This window comes from Cervus canadensis, chromosome 10, assembly GCF_019320065.1.
Source record: "Cervus canadensis isolate Bull #8, Minnesota chromosome 10, ASM1932006v1, whole genome shotgun sequence".
Classification (NCBI taxonomy): domain Eukaryota; kingdom Metazoa; phylum Chordata; class Mammalia; order Artiodactyla; family Cervidae; genus Cervus; species Cervus canadensis.
The window spans coordinates 71,549,465-71,576,992 of record NC_057395.1 but is presented as its reverse complement, the minus strand read 5'-3'; the positions used below and the strand labels follow the sequence as shown (position 1 = coordinate 71,576,992).

Genomic DNA, 27,528 nt, shown 5'->3' with positions numbered 1-27,528 from the left:
GCTGCCAACTTGATGCCTCTCCTCCTCTCCTCCCAGAGGGAGCCCCAGGGGGCAGTAGGATGCCAGAGGCTCCAAATAACCAGTTCCAGGTGCTGCCCTCTGCTCTTCTGGCCCATTCCTGGCCCCCTTAATGCTTAAGGAAGCCGAGTGTGTGTCCTTCACCTAGACTCATCTGTTACCCTACAGAATCCTTTTATGCCTGTGTCCCTAGTGGAAAAGACAACTGAACCTTGTATTTGTCTAGCAGGAGCATTCAGTGGATTCAAACCATGTGTGAAGTTCCTGGGATTGTAATGAGGATTCCCTATTCCCATTTCATATATGAAGGAACTGAAGCTTTGAAAGATAATGAGCATGTGGATTCAGGCAGAGAAGAGGCCCAAACTCATCAGACACCTAAGATATGACAAGCACTTTGCAACCAGGATCTCATTTCATCCTCACCAATCCTTTGAGGTGGGTACTATTGTCTTCATCTAGCAGATAAGGAAACTGAGGCTGACAGGGGAGAATGTTGCCCAAGGTGTTCACTCGGCCAAGCGGTGGTGGGTCTGGGACTCAAAGTCAAGTTTGGACCACGGCTAAAGCCAGTGCCCTTAATCACGGAGCTTACTGCCTTGGGGCTGCATTTCAGCTCCACAGCCATGCTGAGAGACGGTAGGTTATTAACTATATTTCTCAAGGAATTGCTTCTTGGCCTTTTGGCTAAGATCAAGTGTAGTATTTGTTCCTATCAGTTTAATATATTTCTCAAGGAAGAAGACTGAGGATGAGTGAGAGTAGTAGACTGGACAGCATCCCACAGCTGGAGAGACAGGAAGCTCTGATCATTGGCAGAAGTTCAGGATTAGAAGGAAAAACAAGGTCTTTGGAGGTTGTCTTATCCAGCCATCTCAGTTTACAGATGAGAAAACTAAGATCCAGAGAAGGAAAGTGACTTACCAGTGTTACAGAATCAGCAAAATCACACTCAGGGCTCTTTCTCCTTCCCCAGAGGAGGTTGATTTCATTGGCAGAGAGAGTGGCTCAGCCTCACCCCCTGCTTTAGTACCAGGTCAGTCCTCCAGCTCCCTGGATCCATCTCACTGTGGCATGAGTACCACGCTGGTCCAATTCACTGATGACATCATGCTAACAGGACTTGGTGATCAGGAAGAATTAGGCATCTTAGATGCCTCACTAAGACACACACACACACACACACACACACACACACACACACATGCATATGAGAGAGAGAAAGGGAGAGAGGGTCTATGTTACAGTCTTGAAGCAGATTTCCTTCTTCTCTGGGAAAACTCATTTTTTGCACTTAGGACTTTCAGCTCACTGGAGGAGGCCCATCTACATTACGGAGGGTAACTTTCCTTATTTAAAGTCGATTGGTTGTAAATGTTAATCACATCGATAAAATACCTTTAGCAACATCTATACTTGACCAAACAACTGGACAACAGAGCCCAACCAAGTGGACACATAAAATTAATCATCATGGGCCCCACTCCTGGTACTAATTACTTGATCAACCAAAATTCTTACTTGAAAACAAAAGAAATCACTCTAGCTAGTTTGAACAGGAGAGATTTATTAGAGGATATTTGAGAGACTCTCCATTCAAGGCCAGAGTATCAGAATTTTATTCTTTTCCAACATAAGCATTAAAAGCTAAAAATTCTCCTAGACATTGCTTTTGATGCATCCCACAGGTGATGACATACTGTTTGTTCATTTTCACTTAGTTGGAAATATTTTAAATTTTCTTCATTATTTCTTCTTGGATGCTCGAGTTATTTATAAATGTGTAATTTCTAAATATGTGGGTTTGTTTCAGATGTATCATTATTAATATATCATTCCATCTCACTGTGATCAGAAAACACTCTGTAAGATTTCAGTATTTTGAAATATAGTGAGACTGGCTTAAGGCAGCGCATACGTCTACCCTGGTGAAGGTACCCCATGCACTTGAAGAGAAGTCATTGGTTATAATGAACCATAAGTATCAATTAGCTCAAGGTGGTTGCTGGTATTATCTAGATCATTATGTTTTTAAAATATTTATTATTTGTTTATTTGGCTGTGCTGGGTCTTAGTTGTGGTATGCAGGATCTAGTTCCCTGACCAGGGATTGAACCCAGGTCCCCTGCATTGGGGGTGCAGAGTCTGCACTGGACCACCAGGGAAATCCCCATTATGTTTTCTTAATTTAATTTGTTTATTTCTAATCAGAGGATAATTGCTTCACAATGTTGTACTGGTTTCTGCCATTTACCAACATGAACCAGCCACAGGTATACACATGTCCCCTCCCTCCCCCCTCCCTCCCCATCCCAGCCTTCTGGTTGTCACAGGGCCCTGGGTTGAGCGCCACGCGTCATTCAGCTCATCGCCGCTTGCTGTTCATTTTACACGTGGTGACGCATATGTTTCAGTGCTGCTCTTTCAGTTTGTCCCCCCTCCCCTTCCCCGCTGTGTCCACAAGTCTGTTCTCTGTGTCTGTGTCTCTACTGCTGCCCTGCAAGCAGGCTCATCAACACCATTTTTCTAGATGCCATATATCCCCATTATTCTTTAAAATTTGTATTTATTTCATTTTTGGCTGGGTCTTTGTTGCTGAGCAGCTTTTTCTCTAGTTGCAGCAAGTGAGGGCTGCTCTCTAGTTACGGTGCGTGGGCTCCTTTTTGTGGTAGCTTTTCTTGTTGTGGAGCACAGGCTCTGGGTGTGTGGGCTTCAGTGGTGGCTTGAGGGCTTAGTAGTTGTGGTTTCCAGACTCTAGAGCACAGACTCAGTCGTGTGGCGCACAGGCTTAGGTGGTCCGAGGCACGTGGGATCTTCCTGGACCAGGGATTGAAACAGAGCCTTCTGCATTGGCAGGCAGATTCTTCACCACTGAGCACCATGGAAGCCCCACATTATGTTTCTACTGGTTTGGTTCATCCCTAGCTGGCCCATCAATGACTGAGAAAAAGGTAGTAAAATCTCCAACTACTGACATTTGTACACACAGGAATGAATACACAAAATGCATATCTACATACAATGGTATATTATTTAGCCTTAAAAAAGAGGAAATTCTGACATGTGCTACAACATGATGAAACTTGAAAACATTATGCTAAGTGAAACAAAACAGTCAGAAAAAGAAAGAACTATATGATTCTACTTATATGCGTTCCCTAGACTAGTCAGATTCATAGCAGAAGGGTGGGCATTAGCAGATGCAAACTATTACATATAGGATGAATAAACAACGAGGTCCTACAGTATAGGACAGGGAACAGTACTCAATATCCTGGGATAAACCACAATAGAAAAGAGGATGAAAAAAGATGTGTGTGTGTGTGTGTGTGTGTATAACTGAGTCACTTTTCTGTACAGCAGTAATTAATACAACATTGTAAACTGACTATATGTGAACAAAATAAAATGTATGTCATATGTATGTTAAAAAAAAGAGAGCAAGTAGAAGGATGATGGCCAGGGGCTGAGGGAGGGGAAATGGGAAGTTGCTTAACGAATTGAATTTCTGCTGTACACTGTGAAAAACTTTTGCGATCATTTAGACAACATGTAAATATACATAATACTACAAAATTATACACTTTAAATGGTTAAGATGGTAAACTTTTTATGTGTCTTCTACCATAATTATAATTCAGAAATATTTTTTAAATCTTCAACTATTTATAGATTCTAATTCTCCCTTCAATTCTGTCAAATTTTGGATTGTGTATTTTACAGTTTAGTTATTTGACACTTGTACAACTGTAAACTGTCAGAGATTCCTGATGAAATGACCTACATTGATTATGTGAAATGAAAGTCGCTCAGTCATGTCCGACTCTTTGTGACCCCATGGACCGTGCAGTCCATGGAATTCTCCAGGCCAGAATACTGGAGTGGGTAGCCTTTACCTTCTCCAGGGGATCTTCTCAACCCAGGGATCAAACCCAGGTCTCCCGCATTGCAGGCAGATTCTTTACAAGCTGAGTCACCAGGAAAGCCCAATCAATATTATTCTCATATTACACAAATTGGAATTCCCTACTTCCAGCTACTTCATGTGGTGATTAAAAGCATGAGCTCTAAAGCCGGAGATTATACCACCTATATGTTATGTAACCCGGAAAGGTTAATTACTTTGAGCCTCAGTTTCCTCGTCTGTAAAATGGGCTTTATAGCTACCCCTATTTCCCAGGACTGTCATAAGGATTAAGCACAAACAATACCCAGCACAGAGTCTAGTACACAGTAAGCATTCAAGGTGTGTCAGCTATTATCATCATCATCACATATGTATGTGTCGTTAGAAATCTTCGACATAATGGGTGGGGAAATCTTTAGAAGTCAAGTCATAGGAAGAATCTCTGAAGGAAGCCCCGTAATCCTGGGCAGGAACAAACTTGAGCACTGGTCTCACGTGTCTGCAGTGCTATAATGAGATGAGAAGCAACCAGTTATTTCTGGGGACACTAGGGAAGAAGACAACCCAAGAAGGAAGCACAGACGGGGTCAACTTGAAGGAAGTTTAACAACCAGGGTTTTGACCTGTGGTAGTATCAGATTTGGGGGAGGAAGTGAGCTCCCCAACTCAGGAAGTGTGCAGAGCCAAGCCTCAGTAGGCAGCTGTCAAGAAGAGGATCCCAGGACTGGTAGGAGATGGAGGAAATGACTTATGAGGTCCTTTCTTTGGCCTTAGTCTCTTTGGATCAGGGTCCGAAGGCTCCCTCCTGTCTTTGGCCACACAGTCAGTGAGAAGTCAAGTCGGGGTTATAGGCAGTATGCCACCCTCCCCTCTGCCAGTCTTCTCTGTGATTCTATTTCTTGATCACAGCCCAGCTCCCACCCCACTGCCTTTGGGCCTTTGCACATGCCTTACCCTCTCCATAAGAGGATAGCCAGGTTTTGTGGACCTGAAACTTACACAGCTGGGAGACCTTCTTCAAGAAAAAAGAAGACAAAATCAGATGAGAATGTGAATATTTAGAACAAGAAACAAAATCACAACAAATTTTGCATTGTCAGGCAGATTCTTTACCACTGAGGCACCAGAGAAGCCACCACAACAAATTTTTAGAAGATGATAAACAGGGACTTCCCTGGTGGTCCAGTGTCTAAAACTGTGCTCCCAATGCAGACAGCCCAGATTTGATCACGTCAGGGAACTAGATCCCACATGCCCCAAAGAGTTCGTATGCTACAACTAAGAGTTCTTGTGTGCTGCAACTAAGACCCAGAGCAATCAAATAAATGAATATTTTTTAACAAGCTGATAGACCCTAGACAATATCTAGAAAAATAATAATATTTATGGCCTGATACACATCCATAATATTTATTTTATTCCTAAGTTTTGGCTGTATACTTATAGGATCACCTCTTCATATGACATTTGTAGTGTCATTTTCTTTAGAGAAAACAAGAGCACTTAGTCTTTTCTCTAGCACAGTTGACCAAAAGATTTTTTTTTTAATTGTTGATAGTTTAGAAAAGTTTCTTCCCAACTTCACAACTCATGAAAGATGAGGTCATAAATTTTTAGGACTGTTGTCAAATTTAGAAAAACATGTATTAAGTTTCTTTCATAGGGGAGCTGTAAGATTTCAGGACTTTTCATGTTTCCTTGATCATGCATCTTAAAAACCCTTTGACTAAGATGCTGCCTATTAAGCAGTTTGTTGCTAATGTCCTCTTAGCAATGATATATTTTGGGTTTTATTTTTCATCGATGTGGCATTCTGTGACAGCTTCCCCTTAGCTAGATCCCCAAAAAGGCCCCTGCCGTGCCAGTGACACCCCAGTGAGGGGAACTATGACCAAGGGGGATGTCAAAGAGTGAAGCGGCAACATTCTTAATCAGCTGCAGTTAAACTAGCTTGCTTTGGCAAACTCTGCGTCAGCATATGATCCTGAATGGGTCTTGCTTGGGCTCCTCCCTGGTCACTGGAAGGCATTTGACAAATGCAGGGCTCTGGAGCTTAAGCTTCTGAGCTTCAAGGTAAGCCTGGTAAATCCATTCCTGCCTCTTCCCAGAATGGAGCCTCTGCCCTGCCCACTCCTGTTGAATGTGGCTTACAGCTTCTTATCTTCTCCATCTGTGTTCAAGCATCGCTTGGTCCACGAGGCCTCCAGAATAGGTCAGCTGCCCCGTGAAGCTGGAGTCCAGTCTGTCTGTCTAGCTCACCCTGTACTTCAGTGAGTGAGCAGAGCCTGGTGCATAGTAGAACCATAGATTCGGAAGGCCGAAGTGACCTGCCAAGGTCACCGTAACAGTCAGAGCTGGCAGTCAACAAGGAAGGGAGGGAGGAACTTCAGTTTTCCAGACAGCCTGCAGGCCTCAGACAGAGAAATTTATCTCTTGCCAGACCCCTTCAGAGCCCTCACTGGCTGGCTTCCCTCCCACCACCCTGGGGCAGCTGATCAGGATCCCCCAGAGAAGGTCATCTGAGCCCTACGGCAGAAATCTCTCTCCCTGGCACTGTTGTGAAGCGTAGTAAGAGTGCGAACCTGGATTCGGATCTCCGGGCCACTCCTTAGCAGCTGGGTAGCGTTGGACAAACTGGAATCATCTCTCTGCTTCTTCATTCCATGTTCTCAGCTGAGTCTTATGACTGCCCCTCCCCACGCAGGGCTGGCTGGAGGACTGTGGACAGCCTTAGATCAGAGGAAGCTTTCTGGCCCTGGGGACAGCGTCAAGTCACAAAGCTCTCTTTGGTTTTTGTTTGTTTGCTAGTTTGTTTTAAGTTTTATTTTGTATTGGAGTATAGTTGATTTACAATGTTGCGTTAGTTTCAGATTTACAGCTAAGCGATCCAGTTATTCACATATCCATTCTTTTTCAGCTTCTTTTCCCATATAGGTTATTACAGAATATTGAGTGGCTCCCTGTGCTCCTCAGTAGGTTATGAATGGTTATCTATTTTGTATATAGTCATGCCTATGTGCAGTCCCCAGCTTCTGTCAACCGAGATGACCAACATGCTTGTTGGTAAAGTAACTCTGGACCAAGCATCCTGCCCTCCCATCTGCCTCTTGATTTGAGGTGATGAAGGGCACACATCTGTGATGGGTGAGCCTCACACCCACCGAGGTCAGAAGGCAGCTGCCTCTAGATTATGAATTCCTCTCGGTGGGCCAGCCCTTTCTCACCTTGTGTCCCCAGCACCCAGTATAGGACCTGGCCCAGGGTCACACCCAGTAAATGCCGACTGGGAATTAAATGAGATGCTAGGATACTGCTTGTCCCAGACTAATCACCCCTGGCTCACCACCGTGGCCGCTGGGAAACAAGGGGTAAGGTATCTGCTATGTGCCAGGCACCAAGCTCAGCTTTGCTGCCTGCTTCTCTTGTTTCCCAGAAGCCCTGTAAAATAAGTACTATCATCCCCACTTCACAGGGGTGGAGACTAAGGCTCAGACAAGACAACCCACTTGCCTGAGCCCACCCACATGCTGAATGGTAAAGCTTGGAGGGGACAAGCTTTCCAATCAGGGCTCCTGACACTATCTCCCTGTTAGTCCTTAACCCAGAATTCCCCCTAGGAAGTCATTTTTTTCCTATTAAGGAATGCTCTTCTGCTAAAATCTAGCACTATGTCAAATAAGTCTAAAATTTCATTTTAAAATTTGAACCGGGGGTAAAAACAACTGTGAACTCTTCAAGGGAAGGAATGGGGTTTTTGTTCTTGTGTCCTCACTGACTATCACAAGGTCTGGCATGGAGTAAGAGTTGAATAAATGTTTGTTGAATGACTGTGTGGACGTGTAAGTGAGTAATTGAAAGCAGCCACCTCACCAATCCATGGCCCATCCATGTAGAATCATTTGGGCAAGATGAGACCCTCTAACCTAGTGGTCACAGACATAACATGTGGGCTATACCGTTCATAAGAAGGCTTTGTTTAATCCACATAATATCTTTTGTAAAAATTTAATGACTTGCCAATATTTAAGAATTAGAAAATTTCACATATAATCCAGATTTTCACCTTGTGGCAGAGACTTTCACCAAAAGTCTGCCTTTCACCAAACCTATAACCTATTTTTTCCCTGAAGAGAGCAAGACTCAGTTTCCCAGCCTCCTTCGTGGTTATGTGGACCATGTGACTACACTGTAGCCAGTGGAATGTGGGCAGAAGTATTAACAATATGTAGTACTTACTGCCCACTTCCTCCCTCCCGATCCTGCACACTCTCTTCTGGGTCTGTGGGGCAGGTGGGGAAGATCCAGGGGAGGCCCCTAGGCCTGAGGAGATGGCAGAGACACAAGATGAAAGGCATGGCGCCCTTCCATGGCTGTGGGGAGCCCCCCGCTGACCCACATTGGACTGTGATGGGAACAGGAAATTAACACCTTTACAATATTAAGGCAATGCGCTTTGGGATTATCTGTTATGGCAGCCTATCCTGACTAATAAATCTTCTCTTGAAAAATCAGAAATCTCACAACACTGGGCTTACTCTTCTACATGGCAGTGAGGAGCTGGACTTTGGTAGCTGTTGTCCCCTTCAGCTGGGCTGGCATTTTCTAAGCTCATCTGATCTTTGCTCTCCCTCTGCCTGGTTTCCCCGACTATTTGATTTTACAGCTTCTGCTCAAATTCAGTCTCTCCCTCCAGTATATGGGGATATTGAGGCACGGAGGGGACAAGGGACCAGCTCCAGGTCGCAGTGTGTGAGAGGGCAGAGCTGAAACTTGGACTGAATTCTCCTAACTCCTACTCCGGGGTTCTTCCTAGGTGGGTGGGGGGTCCTTTCTTAGGAAGTGAGAAAAGAGGGACTGTTCCAAGTCTCAGGTCCTTTGGGGGTGGAGGGGGCGTTAAGTGGCCAAGAGGAAAAGGGGGCACCCCAGATGGTGGAGGGGATGAAAGGAGGAGGGGAAACACTGGCTCCTCTGTGACTCCAGTTGGCATACGGCTTAGAAGTGCCCAACAGGCGGACTGAGGAGCTGGGTTTGAGTACAGAAGTTTGAGTCCAAATACCCTCTTCCCCCCTCTTAGGAAAGGGCTCGTGTCTTTGATTGCCTAAGCTCCACTGACAAGATGCAGGAACGCAGGAATGAATTTTCCCTCCCAGACAAATCCCAAAAGAAATGAATTTGCAAAATAAAGTCCCACATTGAGAAAGCTGTGCCAGGAATGTTCGAGCAAGCAGGCAGCAGGGGAGGGAACTCTGTGAGATGTGGACAGAGTTGTCCAGGTGAGGCCTCTCTCCGTGGCCATGATGGGGTGGGGGCTTTGCCCCCGGCAACAGTCACTCTAACTCCCTAATACCTTGTTGTTGCTGTTTAGTCGCTGTGTCTGACCCTTTGTGACCCCATGGACTATAGCCCGCCAGGCTCCTCTGTTCACGGGACTTCCCAGTCAAGAATACAGGAGTGGGTTGCAATTTTCTTCTCCAGATCTTCCCGACCCAGGGACTGAACCCGCATCTCCTGCATTGGCAGGCGGATTCTTTACCACCTGGGAAGCTTCCTTAATGCCTTGAGCACCTGTCACACACGTGTTTTCTGGAGGCTCACCGGAGGAAACTTCCCAGTATCCCTTCCCAAGCTTTCCCACAAGTGTGACTGCATCCACCCTAGAGATGTTTGTGGACACCCAGGGGCTGTGCAGAAGCTGTAAATCCTTCTCTGGCTCCATGATCTCTCCTGCTCAGACCAGACTCCTGCCTGAAACCCATGGCATCTTTGCCAGAAACAACATTTTCTCGTGGCTTATCCACCCCCGTCCTGTTGAGGGCCAGCTGGCTCCCTGGGGAAGGCTCTTGAAGACTTGAATTTGTGTCCACAGCCCACCACCACATTGAAGGGCACAGAGAGAAACCACTTAGTTGAGGGCCTGGGTAGAGAAAGGAGAGAAGAGAGTCCGCTCTGCCTTTGAAGGTTGTTCAGAGCTGTTGGTGCAGAAAGGTTCTGCTCGAAAACTCCGTGAACCCAGAAGAGCCTTGAGCGTGAAAGCTCTGAGTTGTCAAGAAGTGATTACATGGCCGTGACACCGGATGTTCATTAAACACTAATAACAAAAACCCGTACAGAGGCTTACAATCCCCTACCTGCAGTCTGGGAGCCGAAAAAGTTGTGAGCAAAATAATTTAAGGTTAGCACCAAAACTCCTCTGGTGGTAAAAACCCAACCTAAACAGTTGTATGAATATTGATAATTACTCTGCAGAGACATTAATCTGTTTAATTATGGCATGCTCACCCAGGTCCCCACTAGTATCATAAATTTTTTTTTTATTTTGAGGTATAGTTAATTTACAATGTATTAGTTGCAGGTATACAACAAAGTGGTTTAGTTACATGTAGACATATATCTATTCTTTTTCAGATTCTTTCCCCATATATGTTACTACAAAATATTGAGTACAGTTCCCTGTGCAATACAGTAGGTCCTTGTTGGTTATCTATTTTTTATATAGTAGTATGTATATGTTGGGCTTCCCAGGTGGCTTGGTGGAAAAGAATCCACTTGCAAAATGCAGGAGACTCAGGTTTAATCCCTGGGTGGGGAAGATCCAGTGGAAAAGGAAACAACAACCCACTCCAGTATTCTTGCCTGGGAAATCCCATGGACAGAGGAGCCTGTTGGACTATAGTCCGTGGGGTCGCAAAAGAGTCAGACGTGACTCAGTGACTAAAACAACAAGTGTATATATTAATCCCAAACTCCTAATTTATCCCTCCCCCTAGTGTCTTAATATAACATGCAGCATATGCTTTCTAAAACTCCGAAACTCCCCAAATCCCCAAATGCATGAGGATCATGAGATATTGGTATTTTAGGTAAGGGATTTTAGGCAAGGAATGTGTAAAACATTTGAAGTGCTTTACATGCATTAATCCTTACAGTAACCCTACAGGGTAGAATTTGGACTTTGTCTCCCCATTTTATGGACGAGGAAACCAAGGCAGAAAGAGGTGAAATGACTTGTTTCACAGCTGGTGTTGGTGCCCGAGTTTGGACCCAGGCATCCCAGTTCAAGAGCCCACTCTCTGAACCACTCCACCATCTGCCTTGCTGGGCAAAGTGGGGTGGGGTGGGTGGGAAACGGGAAGTAACTATTTTAAGCTGCATGTGCAACAAGTGCACAGCCTGGATGGCGTACGAGGAGCAAACCTGCCGCTACAGGTGTCCCCACAGGGGGACCAGCGTCTGGGTTGCCCTGCTACTGTCCTGGATTCAGCAGCCAACTCCTGCATCCCAGAACACTCCTCAGGCCCAACAGAAGGGATGGATGCTCACTTAGTTCTTGAGGACCATGTGCCTCTTATTCTATGAGTATCATGAGCATCACGGCCCACGGAGGGGATTCAGGGGTCTGGAGACATTCATACAACATGGCTTCTGAACCCAAACTGGGACCTCCTGGGGGCGCTTAACCAAGACATGGGGAGGAAACCCTGGAGGAGGTGCCGGCCAGGTCAACTGCACCCAGCAGCAGTGTGAACCGTCAGTTCAGTTCAGTCACTCAGTCGTGTCCAATGCTTTGTGACCCCATGGACTGCAGCACGCCAGGCCTCCCTGTCCATCACCAACTCCTGGAGCTTGCTCAAACTCATGTCCATTGAGTCGGTGATGCCATCCAACCATCTCATCCTCTGCTGTCCCCTTCTCCTCCTGCCAATCTTTCTCAGAATCAGGTGATTCTGAGATTTCTTCAATCTTTTCCAATGCGTCAGTTCTTTGCATCAGGTGGCCAAAGTATTGGAGTTTCACCTTCAGCATCAGTCCTTCCAATGAATATTTAGGACTGATTTCCTTTAGGATAGCACCTTCTTAAGGGGTTTACAAGGAGGAGTGCACTCTATCAGGTTTTTGACTTTGGATTCCATTGTAATCACAGTGGGGATATACCCTTAGGGAGAGATTTACTCTGCAATTCCAATTTAGAAATGGCTAGCTTGCATCCCCAGCTTTGAATTTTAACTCTTGAAGGCCCACACCTGACCTCTCAGGAATGAGCCACACCAGAGACTCAGAGCTACCTGCCATGGGCTTGCCCAGACCTGTCGGAGGGCAAAGAAGAAAGAGGCAAGACCTCGACCTTGAGAAGCAAATCTGGGGCTGTAGAAGCAGGAGATATATACAACCAGGCTCAGTGGGAGAAAGAGAGCCCCATGTGCTGCGGGTCCAGCAGGCTCCTGGAGCTGGTGAGGAGGAAGAGGGGTGGGATGGGAATGCTATGGAATCCTTCAGATTGCTGAGGGCTGCCCGAGTCAAGGATGCAGGCTGGAGGTTGCCAGTTAAACATGGCACATATATTTACCTTCACTGTTCTCTGGAGTTCCAGTATAATGACATAAAGGCATTAAAAGAAATACACACTTATCCACTGGGGATACCATGTGGAGACCATGTGAGGCCATGATAGCAGATCTGAAGAGTCAACCACATTCTGTAAGTTGGAAAGCAGATGGTGAGTGGGGACCGACTTAAGAAACCCGAGAGGTTAAAACCTGACAATTTAGGGGAAGCCAGGTGGCTCAGACGGTAAAGAGTCTGCCTGCAATGTGGGAGACCTGGGTTTGATCCCTGGCTCAGGAAGATCCCCTGGAGAAGGGAATGGCTACCCACTCCAGTGGGTTACAGTCCAGGAGGGTCATGAAGAGTCAGATATGACTGAGCAACTAACACTTTCACTTTCATCAGGACACAAGACAATTTAAGATCCTCAGAAAGGCTCAGGGGTTGGAGGAACCGGGAATCTTCAAAGGCTGAGATGCAGAGCAGATAAAAGCAGAAAGGCTGGTTAGTAACTGTCTGTGGGACAACTGGATTTCTCCTACCACAGCAGGTACAGGCAGGACATGACCCCTCCCTTCTGGAGCAGAAGGCTGCCTCTTGGGAGAGAGAATGACCTGAGAGGATGTTCTTACAAGGCTCAGCAAGGGCAGGGAATATAGCAGGTCCTGGGTGAGCTGTTGCTATCATTGTATTCAGTTGGCCTCTCTCTGTCTGGTTCTCTAATTTTCTTCTTGGAGTCAGAAAGAGGCTCAAAGACATGAGGCAGAAGAGGTCACGTGGGCGGCAGAGGCTGACTGCCTGGTAACATCCTCTCCAGCTAGTCACATGCCCTCCTCACACACTAGGTTATTTGCCTTCTACTATCTACTATCTTCTTCTTCTTCATTAACAATCTCTTTTTTAGATAGCTATCTTGTTCCTAGCTCCAAGGTATTTTCCAGTGTCTTTTGCAATTAGATATGGCCATGTGACTATATAAATAGTAGTGTTGTGAGCAAGTGAGGAACTATCTTTATAAGAGAAATGGTCTTTCGCCACTCTGCTCTCTGGGCTGCAGATGTGATGGCCAGTGCTCCAGCAGCCATACTGGGCAATGAGGAAAGAGGCCACTTGCTAGAGATGGAAGAAACCATCTTCATGGAGTTGCCTCACCAGCCTGCATTGCCCACCTTTGCTTCTTTCACATGACAAAGAAATAAACTTCTTTCTTGTTTTGGCTACTATAAATTTAGGATTTTCTGTTTAGGATTCTCCTCTGATCCCAATCCTGTAAACTCGAGTTGGGAGCAATCCCTCCCTTGTTGTCCTCTTTCCTATTCAGAGATCCTAGAAGATGAGAATCAGCAGAGAACTTGGCTGTTATGGAATCCACAGGGCCAGGGACAAAATCTGGCCTCAAGATATTTTCTTTAGCTCATACAGAGTCTTTAAAATCAGGAGCTATTTGAGCACAATTTGAATATTAAAATTGCAGTTTGGGGCTTCCTTGGTGGCCCAGACAGTAAAGAATCTGCCTGCAATGTGGGAGACCTTAGTTCAATGCCTGGGTTGGGAAGATCCCCTGGAGAAGGGAATGGCTACGCACTCCAGTATTCTTGTCTAGAGAATTCCATGGACAGAGGAGCCTGGCGGGCTACAGTTCATGGGGTTGCAAAGAGTTGGACGTGACTGAGCGACTAAGCAGAGCACAATCCTATATTATATAGAAACCCTATGAGCTAGGTATATATTAATACACATATGTTGTTGTTCAGTAGCTAAGCTGTGTTTGACTCTTTGTACATGTTCCCTGTACATGTACAGTCCAGTTCCCATGGACTGTAGCATGCCAGACTCATCTGTTCTCCACTATCTCCCACAGTTTGCTTAAATACATGTCCATTGAATCAGTAACACTATCTAACCATCTCACCCTCTGCCATCCCCTTCTCCTTTTGCCTTCAATCTTTCCCAGCATCAGGGTCTTTTCCAATGAAAAGACTCTCCAGTGAAAAGGCTCTTCACATCAGGTGGCCAGAGTATTGGCTATATATATATATATATATTCACACACACAGATGGTTGGATGGCATCACCGACTCAATGGACATGAGTTTGAGTAAGTTCTGGGAAATGGTGAAGGACAGGGAAGCCTGGTGTGCTACAGTCCATGGGGCTGCAAAGAGTTGGACACGACTGAACGACTGAACAACAAAACAATATACACAGTACTCTATGAGCTTGGTATGTACGTATGTATTGTCTCCAGTCAACAGACGAGGAATCTGAGGCTCAAAGGGGATTTGCCCAAGTCATAGGTCACAAAGCTGGAAGCACTGGACCTGAAACTCCAGACTGTCTGCATTCCATGCTGGCCCTGTCAGCCTTTGAGTTTGCAACCACTGAGGTCTGGATCCCTTGCTTGAAGTTTCTCAGAGGAACACAACAGAGCTGAAGAGGAAGAAATACTTAAATGACCTTTATCATGTGTCAAACCAAGGGCCCTGGCTCCCCTGCTACACTGTGAGCAAACCAACTCAACAATGGTTTGTTTTTTTCCCCTCTCTACATCGTGTGTCTGGTACAGAGCCAGCCAGCGAACTCTGTGCTGAACGAATGAGGTGACTCGCTCTCAGTCACATAGACAGAGCCTGATGCAGGGATGGGATGCCAACTCTGGGCTCCCACCTGCCCACCTAGGGCTCTTCCAGACCTGGCTGTCACCCAGCCTGCCCCGCTTTCTTCAGGATGCCGAGAGAGGGCAAGGGCACAGGCTGAGGCCTAGCGTGTTCACACTCAAACTCCAGCTTCATCTCTCACCTCTCTGAGCCTCGGTTTCTGCCCCAGAAAATGGAACTAATCGCTTAGCTTATCGGGCCGCTGGCAGGATTTGATGAGATCAAGCCACTTGCCTTCCCGCAATGACCAGCACATAACAGGTGCTCATTAAATGGGAGCTACTACTGTGACACGTATTTTGTGAGGCCGTGGGGTGGGGAGGGATTAATTTGCCTGTGGGTTGAAATCCTTTCCCTTGTGCTTTGACTTGCCTTCCCTTAACCCAAGGCAGCTTGAACCCTTCAAAGGACTGGACACAAGATCACGCTTTAGTAGAGGGCTTTGCATATCTCAGGAGCTTGTGAGTAATGACCTGAAACTTCCCTTCCATCTCTGCACCAACATATAACAAGTTCCTACTCTCCAACAGGCCCTGCGTCAGGGCTGGAGACTTTGGGGAAACTGAAACTGTCCTGCCTTTGAAGACTGTCCAGCTGGCTGGTGAGGTTAGACAAGGTCACATGACTCTTCGATATGTGGATGATGACAAGTCTTATGGGAAGGGAAGCAAAGGTGCTCCCTCCAGGAAGATGCATTCCCAACCCCACAGAGACTGCTAGAGGCTCACCCACATCCTGGCTCTCCATTCCTCCCCAAACTGGATTAAGTTTCCCAGTCTCCCCTCCGTTGTGACCACAGGACCCAGTTGTAGGGGTGGAGACTGAGCGTGGACTGAAGCATTGTGTGCCGCTTCTGAGCCTGGCCCCTCAAAATTCCCAATGCGCCTTAATAAAGATGACCCCCGGGGTGACTTTGAGACCCACATATTGTAGATTCAGCCTGAGTTCCAGAGGGACTGAATGGAGAGTTTCCGCCCACCCAGAATTGTTACTCGAAAGAAACTCTTCTCCTCTATTTACCAGGTATTTGTAACACTCTATGCGTTACAGTAGCTACCTTAACTCTAAGACACCGGCCTTGAAAATCAGATCTGTTTTCATTATGTCACTTTCCCTCTTTACAACTTTGACAGTTACATTTAGTGCTGTAGTTCTAAGTTACCAATGTTCTTTGTCACAAATTAATTCTTTAACTGGAGATAATACCCCTGACCAGGGTTGGTTCAGATTGGGATATTCTTATTCATTAATTCTGCATTTTCTTTTCTTTCTCTTTTTTTTTTTTTTGTGTGTGTGTGTGTGTGTGTGTTGCTGTTGGCTGGAATTAAATCTTGAACTAGATTTTTCAGGAAGGGTATGTGAGGGTTACAGTTCCTGCATGTTTGAGGATAGGTCTTGCTTTTCTTCACACATGAATGATGAATTTTGTGGATAATGAATTTGGGGGAGAGTATCTCTCTCCATCCTTCCTCCAACTCTGTAGACATTGACCCACTGTGTACTAATGTGGATAGATTCATCACCAGCCTGTATCACTGAGGGTTCCGGCAGGAACCAGGTGATTCACTCAAATTGAGTAATCAAGGACAGTTTAATAGGGGAATTATTCCCATTCAGTTATAAGATGAATGAGGCTTCCCTGATGGCTCAGTGGAAGAGAATCCCTGCGTAGGGAAGATCCCTGGAGGAGGGAATGACAACCTGCTCCAGTATTCATGACTGGGAAATCCCATGGACAGAGCAACCTGGCGGGCTACAGTCCATGAGGTCACAAAGAGTCAGACGTGACTTAGTGACTACACAACAACAAGATGAATAAGGTCTGATGATCTAATGTGTAATATGGTGACTTTAGTTGATAATTCTATTGTACAGCTGACATTTGCTGAGAGAATAGAGCTTAAATGTTCTCGCACACACAAAAAGAGGTAAATATGTGAGGTGATGGCTGCATTATTAACTTAATGGGGAGAAATCCTTTCATGATGGATATGTATATCAAATCATCACATCGTACCCTTTAAATATCTTACCAGTTTGTCAATTATACCTCAGTAAAGCGGAGAAGGCAATGGCACCCCACTCCAGTACTCTTGTCTGGAAAATCCCATGGACAGAGGAGCCTGGTAGGCTGCAGTCCGTGGGGTCGTGAAGAGTCAGACATGACTGAGCGACTTCACTTTCACTTTTCACTTTTATGCATTGGAGAAGGAAATGGCAACCCACTCCAGTGTTCTTGCCTGGAGAATCCCAGGGATGGGGTCGCACAGAGTCGGACACGACTGAAGTGACTTAGCAGTAGCAGTAAAGCTGAAAAAACACAAAATTTTTAAAAAGGAATTATTTACAAAGAGGTAGGTAGGCATAGCTGTCAGTACACTGCCTGTATGCCCTCACCATCACCTCTACATGCCAGAAGCTACTTGCTGCTAACACCTGAGTCAGCACCTCTCTCTCCCGCCCCCCTCTCCCTCCACACTCTTCCCCTGCAGGGGTTTTCTAACTGTGGGGGTAAGCTTAGCCAGTGTCCTGAGCAAGCTAAAAGCACCAGGAACTTAACAACTTGGAGCAGCCCTCCCAACAATGACAGCATGCAGTAGGTGGATAAGCCCAGCAGCTTCCTCGCCCCTCAGCTGAGTTGCCTCTGGGACACATCTGTACAATCTCCGAGGTCCCTGAGGGGCTGAGGTCCAGGTGCCCCGCCTGGTAAACTGCCTGGAAGTTTCCGCTCCTCTCACATCCTGTCACTTCTGCCCTCCCCTCCCCGGGTTTCCTGGGATGTCTTCCCAAACTACTTGTGTTTTGACTCTTTTATCTCAAGCCCTGGGGCCCGGGCTGGGGTGGGGGAAGGCCGGGGAGAGGGGCAGGCGGGGGACCCTAACCCAGAAAGCAGAGTTCCGGGAAATCAATAAAGGCCAGTGCAGTAGCCCAAGGGGCAGGAGGGAACCTGGAGACGGAATGGTGTGGAGAGAGCCACCTGCTGGAAGCCTTGACCCTGGTAGAGAGACAAGAGCTCACCCAGGGACTGTGCAAGCGGCAGAAAAGAGGGAATAAACATCCTGACTTCTCCCTCCTCCCACCTTCCGATCTCCTAGTGGTGCCCCCTATCGACCAAATCCAACCAGAAGTCAGAGGGCAAGAGAGCCTGCCGATGGTCAGGCTGCCTGGCACAGAGCAGCAATGAGAAGGGCAGGAAATGCATCTGGGAGGGCAAACAGGAGATATAAATGCAGCATATAGGCTGATCATTTTCCTTTGCATTTGACCGGAATGGAAAGCATAATCTGGATAATTTCCAGGATCCAGGAAAAGGCTTTTCCAGATGTCAGAGTGGAATAAACTAAGAGCAGAGACTGGGGGGACTGGAGTGGGTCAGCATTTCTGTTATCTACAGCTGCCTAATAATCCACCCCGAGACTCAGAGGCTCCAAATAACAGCCAGGTATTATAAACCACAATTGTGTAGGGCAGGACCCCAGACCCGGGGTTGGCTGTTTTGTGATTCTTCTGTTCCACACAGCAAGACTGAAGTCACAGGTTCAGCCGGCAGCTCTTCTGGTCTGGAGGGTGCAACGTGGCTCCACCAGCGTATTTGGTTTCTTGGTGGAGACAATGAAAAGGCTGGTGGACTGAAGTGATAATACAGGATTCTTTAGTGTGATGGTCTCAAGGCAGTTGGATTTCCTACATAGCGACTTGGGGCTTCCAGAAAGAATGTTCACTAGGCCCCAGTGGAAGCTTCAAGGCTTCTTCTGATCTAGGCTCAAAGTCCAGGAATGTCACGTTCATCACGTTCTATCAAACAAGTCACTCAGCACAGCGCAGGAACAGAAGGAGGAAAATTAGATTCCATCGGACAGTGGGAGGAATAGCAAAGAATTGGGTCAACTTTCACTGGCCAGAAAGCCATCCAGATTGACTGGTGTTTGGGGAATGTGCTGGGAAGTGACAAGACTGATGTTGGAGAGGGACTGGATTGTCATAACAGGTGATGGGGACACAGTAATAAGGTACAGATGAAGGTTCTAGAATCAGATTCAAATTCAAATCCTAGCTCCCTCACATACAACACGTGTGCCAAGCAGGCTCTTCCTTTCTCTAAGTCTCAGTGTTCTCATCTGTAAAATGGGATCTGATCCTACTTCACAGAATTGCTGTAGACACTAAATGGGATGGTGCTTATGAAGTGCTTCCCAGAGTACCTGACTTCAAGTATGTCTCAGTAAATAGGAGCCATTATCGTGCACTCTAAGTGACATGAGAAGCCAGGAAACGGTCTTATAGAAAACTTCTCTGGCTTCAATAATGTATCAGAAGGATCATTTTTTTTTTTTTAATTTCACTTTAATTTGAGATAGTTGTCTTACTCTTTCTTTCCACTAGTAAATGTGTTTTATTTATTAAAAAAAACTTTTTGACTGCACTGTGTGGCATGTGGGATCACAGTTCCCTGATCAGGTAAGATAACCTGTGCTCCCTGCTTTGGGAGCCCAGAGTCTTAACCACTAGACTGCCAGGGAGGTTCTAGGGTGATAGAGTCAAAAAGGGTCATTTTTGACTCACTCTCACCCTCACTGTCGCACACAATTCAACCCAAGCCTCATTGATCCTACCCCCTAGATGTGGCTTGAATCTGATTTTCCCCATGGTCACAGCCATCTCTACTCAGATCACTGCGCTACCGCCTTCCTCCTCTGGCCCCTCTGCAGTGCCTTCCCTCACAGCAGCGAGCCCGGGCTTCCCCTCCATCTGCATAGGAACCACATGGGGGATGATATTCAAGTACAAATTCCAGTTCAGGAGGGCTAGAATGGGGTCTGAGAGTCTGCGGTTCAGATCGACTCCTAGGTGGTTATGATGCTAATGATTTCAGGACTACACTCTGAATTTCACAGCAGCTGCTGGAGAATGTTTCTTCTGAATGAAAGTTTCATCCTATCTTGCCTCCACTTAAAACCCTCCATTGATTTTCCAGTGCTCTTGGGGGGGAAAGGACCAAATCCTCACCAAATCCAACAGGTCCCTTGTGATCTGCTCCTTGCCTGACTTTGGCCCCTTGTCCTCCACTCTCCTACCCCCTCTTTCTCCCCTATGTATTGTCACTGTATTTATTCTATAATGAAGTGAAACAGAACCATCACCCCACCCAAGTACTGGACCATCGCCAATAACCTGAGAGTACCTGTATGCTCCTCCCTCCTCCTCTCCTTCCCCATTCCCCTGAGATAACCATTCTTCTCAAATATTTTCCCTTGCTTTTTTTCTACTGATGCCTGTTTGTCTAAGTATGCATAGTTTGGGTGTTGCTTTCGTCAAACATTCTAGATGTTGCATCATCGTGTATGTAGTTTTCTGCTACTTATTTAGCATTGCTTGTGAGATAGATCTGTGTTGTTGTGTGAAGTTCATTCAATTTCACTGCTGTATAATATTCCACGCTGTGAATATTCCAGTTTATTTGCCCACCCGCCTGGGGATGGGCATCTGGGTGTTTGTAATGTTTTTGCCATTAGAAACAGCACTGTGGGAACATTCTTGCAGGCGTTCTCCGGCTGTACCGTGGGTCGTTTCTCAAGGGTAAATGCCTATGAGAGAATTTGCTGTATGCCCCCTCCTCTTTTCATTCCCCAGCTCCCTGGGGTCTCCAACACAGAAGGCCCTCTCCACCCGGGCTGCCCTCTTCCGCGCCACCCCCACCCACCCCCACCCCCCTTCGCTTGATAAACTCCTTAAGATCCCAGGAGAAGCCTTCCCCCACCTGCCGGCCACGACTGGTCCCCGTTAAAGCTTCTTGATTATACATTTCTGTTGTGTGATTCTGCAATGACCGTGTGTCTTGTCCGGTAGAGTTCGAGCCCCACGAAGTTTGTGAAGCGCACCGATTTCCCAGTTTCCTGCTGGGGCCTGGCACATGTAGGCGCCCAGGCAGTCCTGTGACCCTTCAGGAGGGACCGGGCCGGCGCAGAGCCCGGCCAGGCGGCTGGAGTCTGAGCCCACAGGTGGCTCCAACCCGGGGTCCCGGGCCAGAGACATGGGGCCGGTCAAGGTTCCGAGGGGGACTCGGATCTGTCCACCCCGAGCGGCAGGAATTCCAGGAAATGCGCAGCGCGCCGGTCGATGGGGAGGGGCGGGGCGGGGGCTCCGGCGAGGGGGCGGGGCGGGGCGGGGCCCGGACGGTGGGGGCGGGGCCGGGCCCCGTTAAGAGGAGCGTGGCGGGCCGCGGTCACTGAGGGCCCCCGGAGAAGCGGATCGGCCATCGACCCAGCGGGGACCACCCATCTTCCTTCGGCAGAGCGAGCAGCGCTGGGGCGCACGCTTGGCACCATGGCCCAGACGCCAGCTTTCGACAAGCCCAAAGTGAGCGCGGGAGGGGGCTCGGGTTCCGGGGTCCGGCTCCTTGTCTGGCTGGAGGGCTTGGGGGCATCCGCAGCTCCCGGAGCAAAGAGGGTAGCTGCAGGCGCGTTCTTCCCTCAGCTCAAGTCCTTGCCTGCCTCCAGGCCGGTTAATGAGAGGCAGTGAAACAGGAAGGGTCCTGAATCTGGAGGCGCCCCTGGCTGGCCTCCAAGTTCTGCTTCTGCCTCTGATCTGGCCCATCTGGGTCTCAGTTTCACTGTCTGTCAAATGGGCATCCTAGCAGTGCCTGCGCTGAGCAGCCTAGGCAGGTGGCTTAACCTCTCTGAACCATGGCTGTCAAACCGGCCCCTGTGTCTACACCCACAGGCACCTAGTGTGAACAACACATGAGTGCAGGGTGAATGGAAACAGCTTTATGCTCCAACACTATGACTGTTTTGTGAGCACCAAGGAACCCCGGTTTGTGGATGTGCCTGTGAGAGCAGTGGGCCATGCCAGAAAGGGTAGGAAGGGGGAACAGGTAACCCCTCTCCCCACATTAGAGGGGGTGGATGGGCCTTAGGCCTTGGGCCCCCATAGGGTTCACTCTGGGCCAAGCCATGACCACTAGCCGCCAAGGGATAAATTCCTTGTCCGTTCTCCCACCAGCTGTGGTGTCTTGGGAATGGTGGGGTCAGGGAGGGTCTGGGGCCACTTGGCAGGCTTGGGAGCACTGAGAGAGTCCAGGGAAACGAGCCCAGGAGTCTGTCCAGCAGAGTGAATCAGCTTGTAGGGTTTGAGACGGATTGGGTGGGGTCAGAGGAAGGAACTGCCATCAGCCTCAACTTGCCTCTCTGAGAAATAGGTGTGAATGATGATGGCAGGTATCGCTAAAGCATGGGTGAGAGTCCTGGGTGTGGGGGAGAAGGGGAGGGGGACTCTGACGAGGTAAAGCCTTGTCCCCACTTCTGATGCCCGCCCCCCCTCCCCCCACCAGAGGGCAAACGCCTCTGCTGTTCCTGCCAGATGTTTCAGGCACTGGGATTGAACATCTGCCATCCACATGCCTCCTTCGCAGCTCACCTGGATGCCCTATGTCCCATCACTAGTGTTTTGTTCCTTTGAAGGCTTCCCCCCCTTTTGTAAATTTATTTTTTTTGGCTGTGCATGCAGCATGATGGATCTTAGTTCCCCAATCAGGGATGGAACCCACGCCTCCTGCAGTGGAAGTGCAGTGTCTTAACCACTGGACCCCCAGGGAAGTCCCCTGGGGGAATCTTGGTGAAAGCACAGAGCCAAACCACTGGACTGCCAGGGAATTCCCTGTTTTCAATGCTTTGGGAGTCCCCCTGCCTTTGGGCTGGAGAACCACCTTACCCTAATATGCATCCCAAGGCAGTAGACAAAACCTCTTGACTGGGAGTGAAATGGGGGTTATGGAGAGAGATCACAGACGACCCTTCTGTAGAACTTGCTATATGCACCAGCTTGATCCTTACAACACGTCTGTTACAGCCCTGTGAGGGAGGGACTATTATTGTGCCCATTATTTGGGCCTCTCCCAATCCTCTCTGCTTCAAGCTGGCAGGCCATTTCCCCTCTCTGGGCCTCAGTTTCTGCAGCTGGGAAATGGGCTCCACCTGTAACAGAGGTGTCCAAAGATTAAAAGGCAATGCTTGGGAGGGAAGATAGAGTGTCACCCACTACGTATGTGAGATGCGATACTTTTGTATAATTGAGAGGAGGGAATGTGTCCGAGCTGGTCAGTGAAGCCAGGAGTGTGGATCTCAGCCATTGTGACCAGAGCCAACTCCCTCCCTTCCCATGTGCAGGATGGGGAACCACTAGAATTAATAGCTAGAACCTATTGAGTTGAATTATTGTTCTGTGCCAGACACCATTCTGAATATACTACACTTCATTAATTCACTTGATCCTAGCAGTGACTCTGGGTGGTAGCTGGTGTCGTCTCATTTTACAGATGAACAGAGAGACACAGAAATTAATGAGGCCTACGATCACACATTTAAGATGTGGTGATGCTGGGGTTAGAGCCCAGGGTGGGCTGGCTTCAAAAATTCCGTGCCCTAGCCAGCTTTCCTGAACTGCCTGTGCCGAAGCCACTGGGGGTAGTGTGCCCCAGCTGTGGCCTCTCTGGGACAGAAGCCACTCTGGGTTCTTTGGTTTCTCAGGAGTAGGCAAAGCAAAGCCATGTCTTCCAAATTTTCAAGTGTATTCACGTCACCTGACACTTGTTGGTGTTCAGACTCTGAATCAGGAGATCTGGGTTTGGGGCCTGAGATGCTGAGCTCCTAACAAGCTCCCAGGAGGGACTAACATGGCTGGGCCACGGACCACACTTTGAGGAGCAAAATCCTAGGCAGCCGCCTACCTGCTCTGATTATGTTATTCCAACAAATAACTTCCTGAACACCTGCTGGGGACTGGAGGAGGAACAAAGGTGGGTGGAGGGGTGGCCCTTATCAGTCTGTTTCCACAGGAGGCAAGGCTGGAAAATCTCATGGCCCTCAGGTGTTCAGTGCCATGGAGGGCGATCCTGATACACGGCTGTCACAGTAATAAGAGTAACGATGTGCCATTTGAGTGTTTGTGGGTACCAGGCACCTGGGTGATTTATCTCGCAGAATCCTCTGGACAGCTCGACAAAGCAGATGTTTTCGTCCCCGTTTACAGGTGATGAAACTAAGGCATGACAGGTGAAGTGGCTTGTTCAATGCTATGCAAAATCTGACAGCCTTGAAGCTGTAGGCTGCGGAGGGAGCCAGTCTGGGTTGCAACAGCCCAGGCCCCCCTCTCATGCAGAGTATTGAGGCTCAATGTCTAACATACCTTTTTCTTTCTCTTATTTGAATGTTCACTCTGTTTCAGGCACTGTTCTAACTGCTTTGTGTATATTAACTCATTTAATGCTCACAGCAGTCCTTTAGAGTAAGTCCTATTATGGGACTTCCCCGGCGGTCCAGTGGTTAAAATTCCACTTTCCAATGCAGGGGGCGCAGGTTGGATCCCTGGTCAGGGAAATGTGGACATATATGCTGCAAATATTAAAAAAAAAAAAAGAAATACAGTCCTGTTATTATCTTCATATACATATAAGGAGACTGAGGCTCAGAGAGGGGAAGGAACTTGTCAAAGTCACACGGCCAGAAAACAGCAGAGCTAGACATGAACCCAGACCCACCCAAGATGGAGGTAGATGCTGTTAACTGCTTTGCAGATCTACACCCCACTTTGTGGGGGCGGGGGCGGAGTTAGAATCAGGGTGGTCGTGGGCTTCAGACAGACTGAGCAGGGATCCTTGCCTCACCACTTAGCAGCTACAAGGGCTCTGGTGGACAGTTCCCTGAGCCCCAGGTTCCTTCTCTGTAAAGTGGGCTGATAAAGCCAGCGTCACGCAGTTCTTGGTGGGAAATGGATGCTGACTGGGGCCGGTGAAGCACCTGGCTGGCGGGAGGTCCCCGGGGGTGCATTTCCTCCCTGGGGAGCGCGGTGGGGCTGCGGGGGCTCTCCCCCTGCACCTGCAGCTCTCACTCACGCCTCTCGTCTTCCGGCCACAGAGCCCGCTGGCTTAGCACCGCTGTGGCTCTTGGGGCTTTGCTGTTACGAGACCCACCTGTTAAAAGAAAAATGCGGCCTGGCCGGAAGGAGCCCTCCGGCCTTACCCGTCACAATGCACGTGGCAGTTGGGAGGGAGGGGAAGCGAGAGGTTGGGTTTCCTGAAGCCTTGTGCTTCACAGAGGAAGAAGCAAGGGCCAGAGAGTGGAGGTGTGGTGTCTGGGGTCACACAGCGAGGCTGGGCAGGGCAGGCGGGGCAGACAGCCCCCCGAGTCTACGTCTGACCTCAGGGTGAGCTTGGCCTGCGTGGGAAGGGCTCCTGGGAGCTGAAGGAAGCTTGTCTGCCTGCCCTGTTGTCCTGGGGGATGCCCCTGGGCTGGAGAAGGGTAGGACTGGGGCCTGGATTTGGACAGGGGAGAAGAAAGGCCAGGGCAGCCAAGGTGAGGGTCAAGCCTGTATTTAGAGAGGGTTGGGGGCCATCTCAGCCTCACTCCTTAGGTTCTGAGGCCCCAGAGGAGCAAGGTCAGGGGAGAGAAAGTCTCTGGGGTTCTTAAGAGATTGCTTCTCTGTGCCTCAGTTTCCCCATCTGTAAAACGGAAATCATATTTGTATCCGCCCTACCTAAAACACCAAGTGCAGGCCTGGGTGAGTGGGCAGGCCAATGCTGGCTGCTGTTGATCACCCTCATTATGGTTATTAATTATCCTGTTTAGATTTGACCAGCACTGACTCAGCACCGACATGCAGGATGAATAGAGTATGCTGTGGTGGTTACGACCTCCCTCTTTAGAATCAAACAGCTTCTGGGCGTGGCACATATTAGACTGTGCCCTAGGGCAAGTTCTTAAATCTCACTGAGCCTCAGTCTTCTTATCTATAAAATGGGGGTAACCTCGCTGAGTTCCTAGGCTGTTGCCCCATAGGTTGACCCCTGGCTGAGGACACACCTTGCCATCTGTGAAACCCCCTGGGGAAGCTCACAGAGGCCCAGGGAGCTCAGCTGGGCCCTGAGTCAGGCACAGAGGCACTGAGGGACTGCTCGGCCCTTTCTCTCTGTACCTCGGGGCTACAGGCGCAGATGGGGCTGAGCCCAGAGGACTTCTTGGAGGAGGTGTGGTTGAAACAATGGCAGCCCTGAGGCTACTCTGTCTCCTGACATCACCCCAAAAATTGGCTGAGAGGCTGTGGTGGTGTGAGGGCACTGACCCCTGGTGTTGCCCAACTCAGTGCCGAGAGTGGGGCTAAGAAGGGTCATGGGCACCTGTGGCTCCTCCCGGTACTGACTGCAGTACCGGGTCCTGGGGGCTGGTCAAGCCACCCTGGCTACTCTGCCCCATCTGGGTTCTCTGCCAGGCCCAAGGCGAGCAGGTCAGCCCTTCCTTGCTGCAGAGAGAGGACACAGCCCTGCTGACCCAGGACAAGGAGAGGAGAAAACAATCACTTAGTTGTTCAGCACCTCCTGAGCACCTCCTGCTCTGCGGGGCTCTGTCTCAGGCACTTGGGGCACAGCAGGATAGCACAGAGTCCCCGCTTTAAGGGAACTGAGAGTCAGGGACACAGGCATGATAAGTAGGTGGACTGAAAAAGTCAGTGGGATGGGGACTTCCCTGGTGGTCCCAGTGGTTAAGACTCTGAGCTCCCAATGCAGGGGGCCTGGGTTCGATCCCTGGTTGAGGAGCTAAGATCCTGCACAATGTGGCCTACAACATTAAATAAATAAATAAAAATAAAAGTCAGGGAGATGAAAACAAAATGGGTATGTTTGGTGAGTTGGGGGTGGGGTGCGCTGGGGAGAGGTAGTCTCAGTTCAGGCGTGCCTTGAAGGTAGACAGCCTGGCCAGTCATGAGTGGGAGTCAGATCTGGGAGTGTCTGGTCCTAGAGTTCAAGTCCTGGGTCCTCGTCCTGGCCCTGCCACTGACACCTTGTGTGACACCTTTCTGGTGGTTGTTGTTTAGTAGCTAAGTCATGTCTGACTCCTTGCAATCCCATGGACTATATAGCCCGCCAGGCTCCTCAGTCCATGGGATTCTCCAGGCAAGAATCCTGGAGTGGGTAGCCATTCCCTTCTCGAGGGAACCTTCACGACCCAGGGATCAAACCTAGGTCTCCTGCATTGGCAGGCGGATTCTCTACCGCTAGTCACCAGGGACCTTGGGGAGTGCAGATTCCTTCCTGGGCCTCACCTGCCTGCCTGGTATCTCCTGAGAGCACAGATTCCCTGTGTTCCCCACAGTGCCTGGCACCTGGGGGTGGGGGGCTTAGTAAATATTTTTTGGTAACTGGGGATGTTTCCTGTTCAGACCTGGAGGATTTCCTGCAGTTCTGTCAGATGCTCGCTGTGAGTCAGCCTCGTGGAGAGTGAGTGCAGCGGGCGGGGTTTGAGATTCCCTCACCCCACCCCCCAGCCCAGCACTCAGGAGGCCTTTGTAGGTGTGCTGCAAGCTCTCGGGAGGTAGTATGGCCAGTGGGCAGGACTTGGGTTAGAGGTGGAGGGGCTTGATTCTGCCCCAGCTCTGCCCCTGTTGGTCTCGGTAACCCGGCAGATTCCTGAATTTCTCTGAGCTCAGCTTGGCAAGTCCATTTCCCCATCTGCAATATGGATCAAGCTCCCCTGAGGAGCTTGCCTAGGGGCAAAGATGAGAGGAAATAAAGGGTCTGATAACAGTAAGCAGCTCCTTACATCTGAGGTTAGGCCTGCAGAGACAGTGGAACAG

General features: G+C 48.7%; 1 protein-coding gene and 1 pseudogene across 3 annotated transcripts in view; both read left to right on the top strand.

Annotated features, from left to right (window-relative positions):
- The window catches only part of ADA (adenosine deaminase), an 81,279-nt gene that overhangs the window by 33,852 nt on the left and 19,899 nt on the right, over nt 1-27,528 (top strand). The window contains exon 3 of one of the 3 annotated variants that reach the window (XM_043478915.1): nt 328-456. The exons of 1 other annotated variant lie outside the window; for it this stretch is intronic. In XM_043478915.1, the coding sequence (XP_043334850.1) occupies nt 349-456 (108 nt within the window). In that variant the 5' untranslated portion in view covers nt 328-348. Of the gene's footprint in view, nt 1-327; nt 457-21,090; nt 21,262-27,528 lie in introns of those variants that run through there. One more of the 3 variants, XM_043478916.1, reaches the window with a different exon arrangement.
- LOC122449085 lies at nt 686-803 on the top strand (annotated as a pseudogene).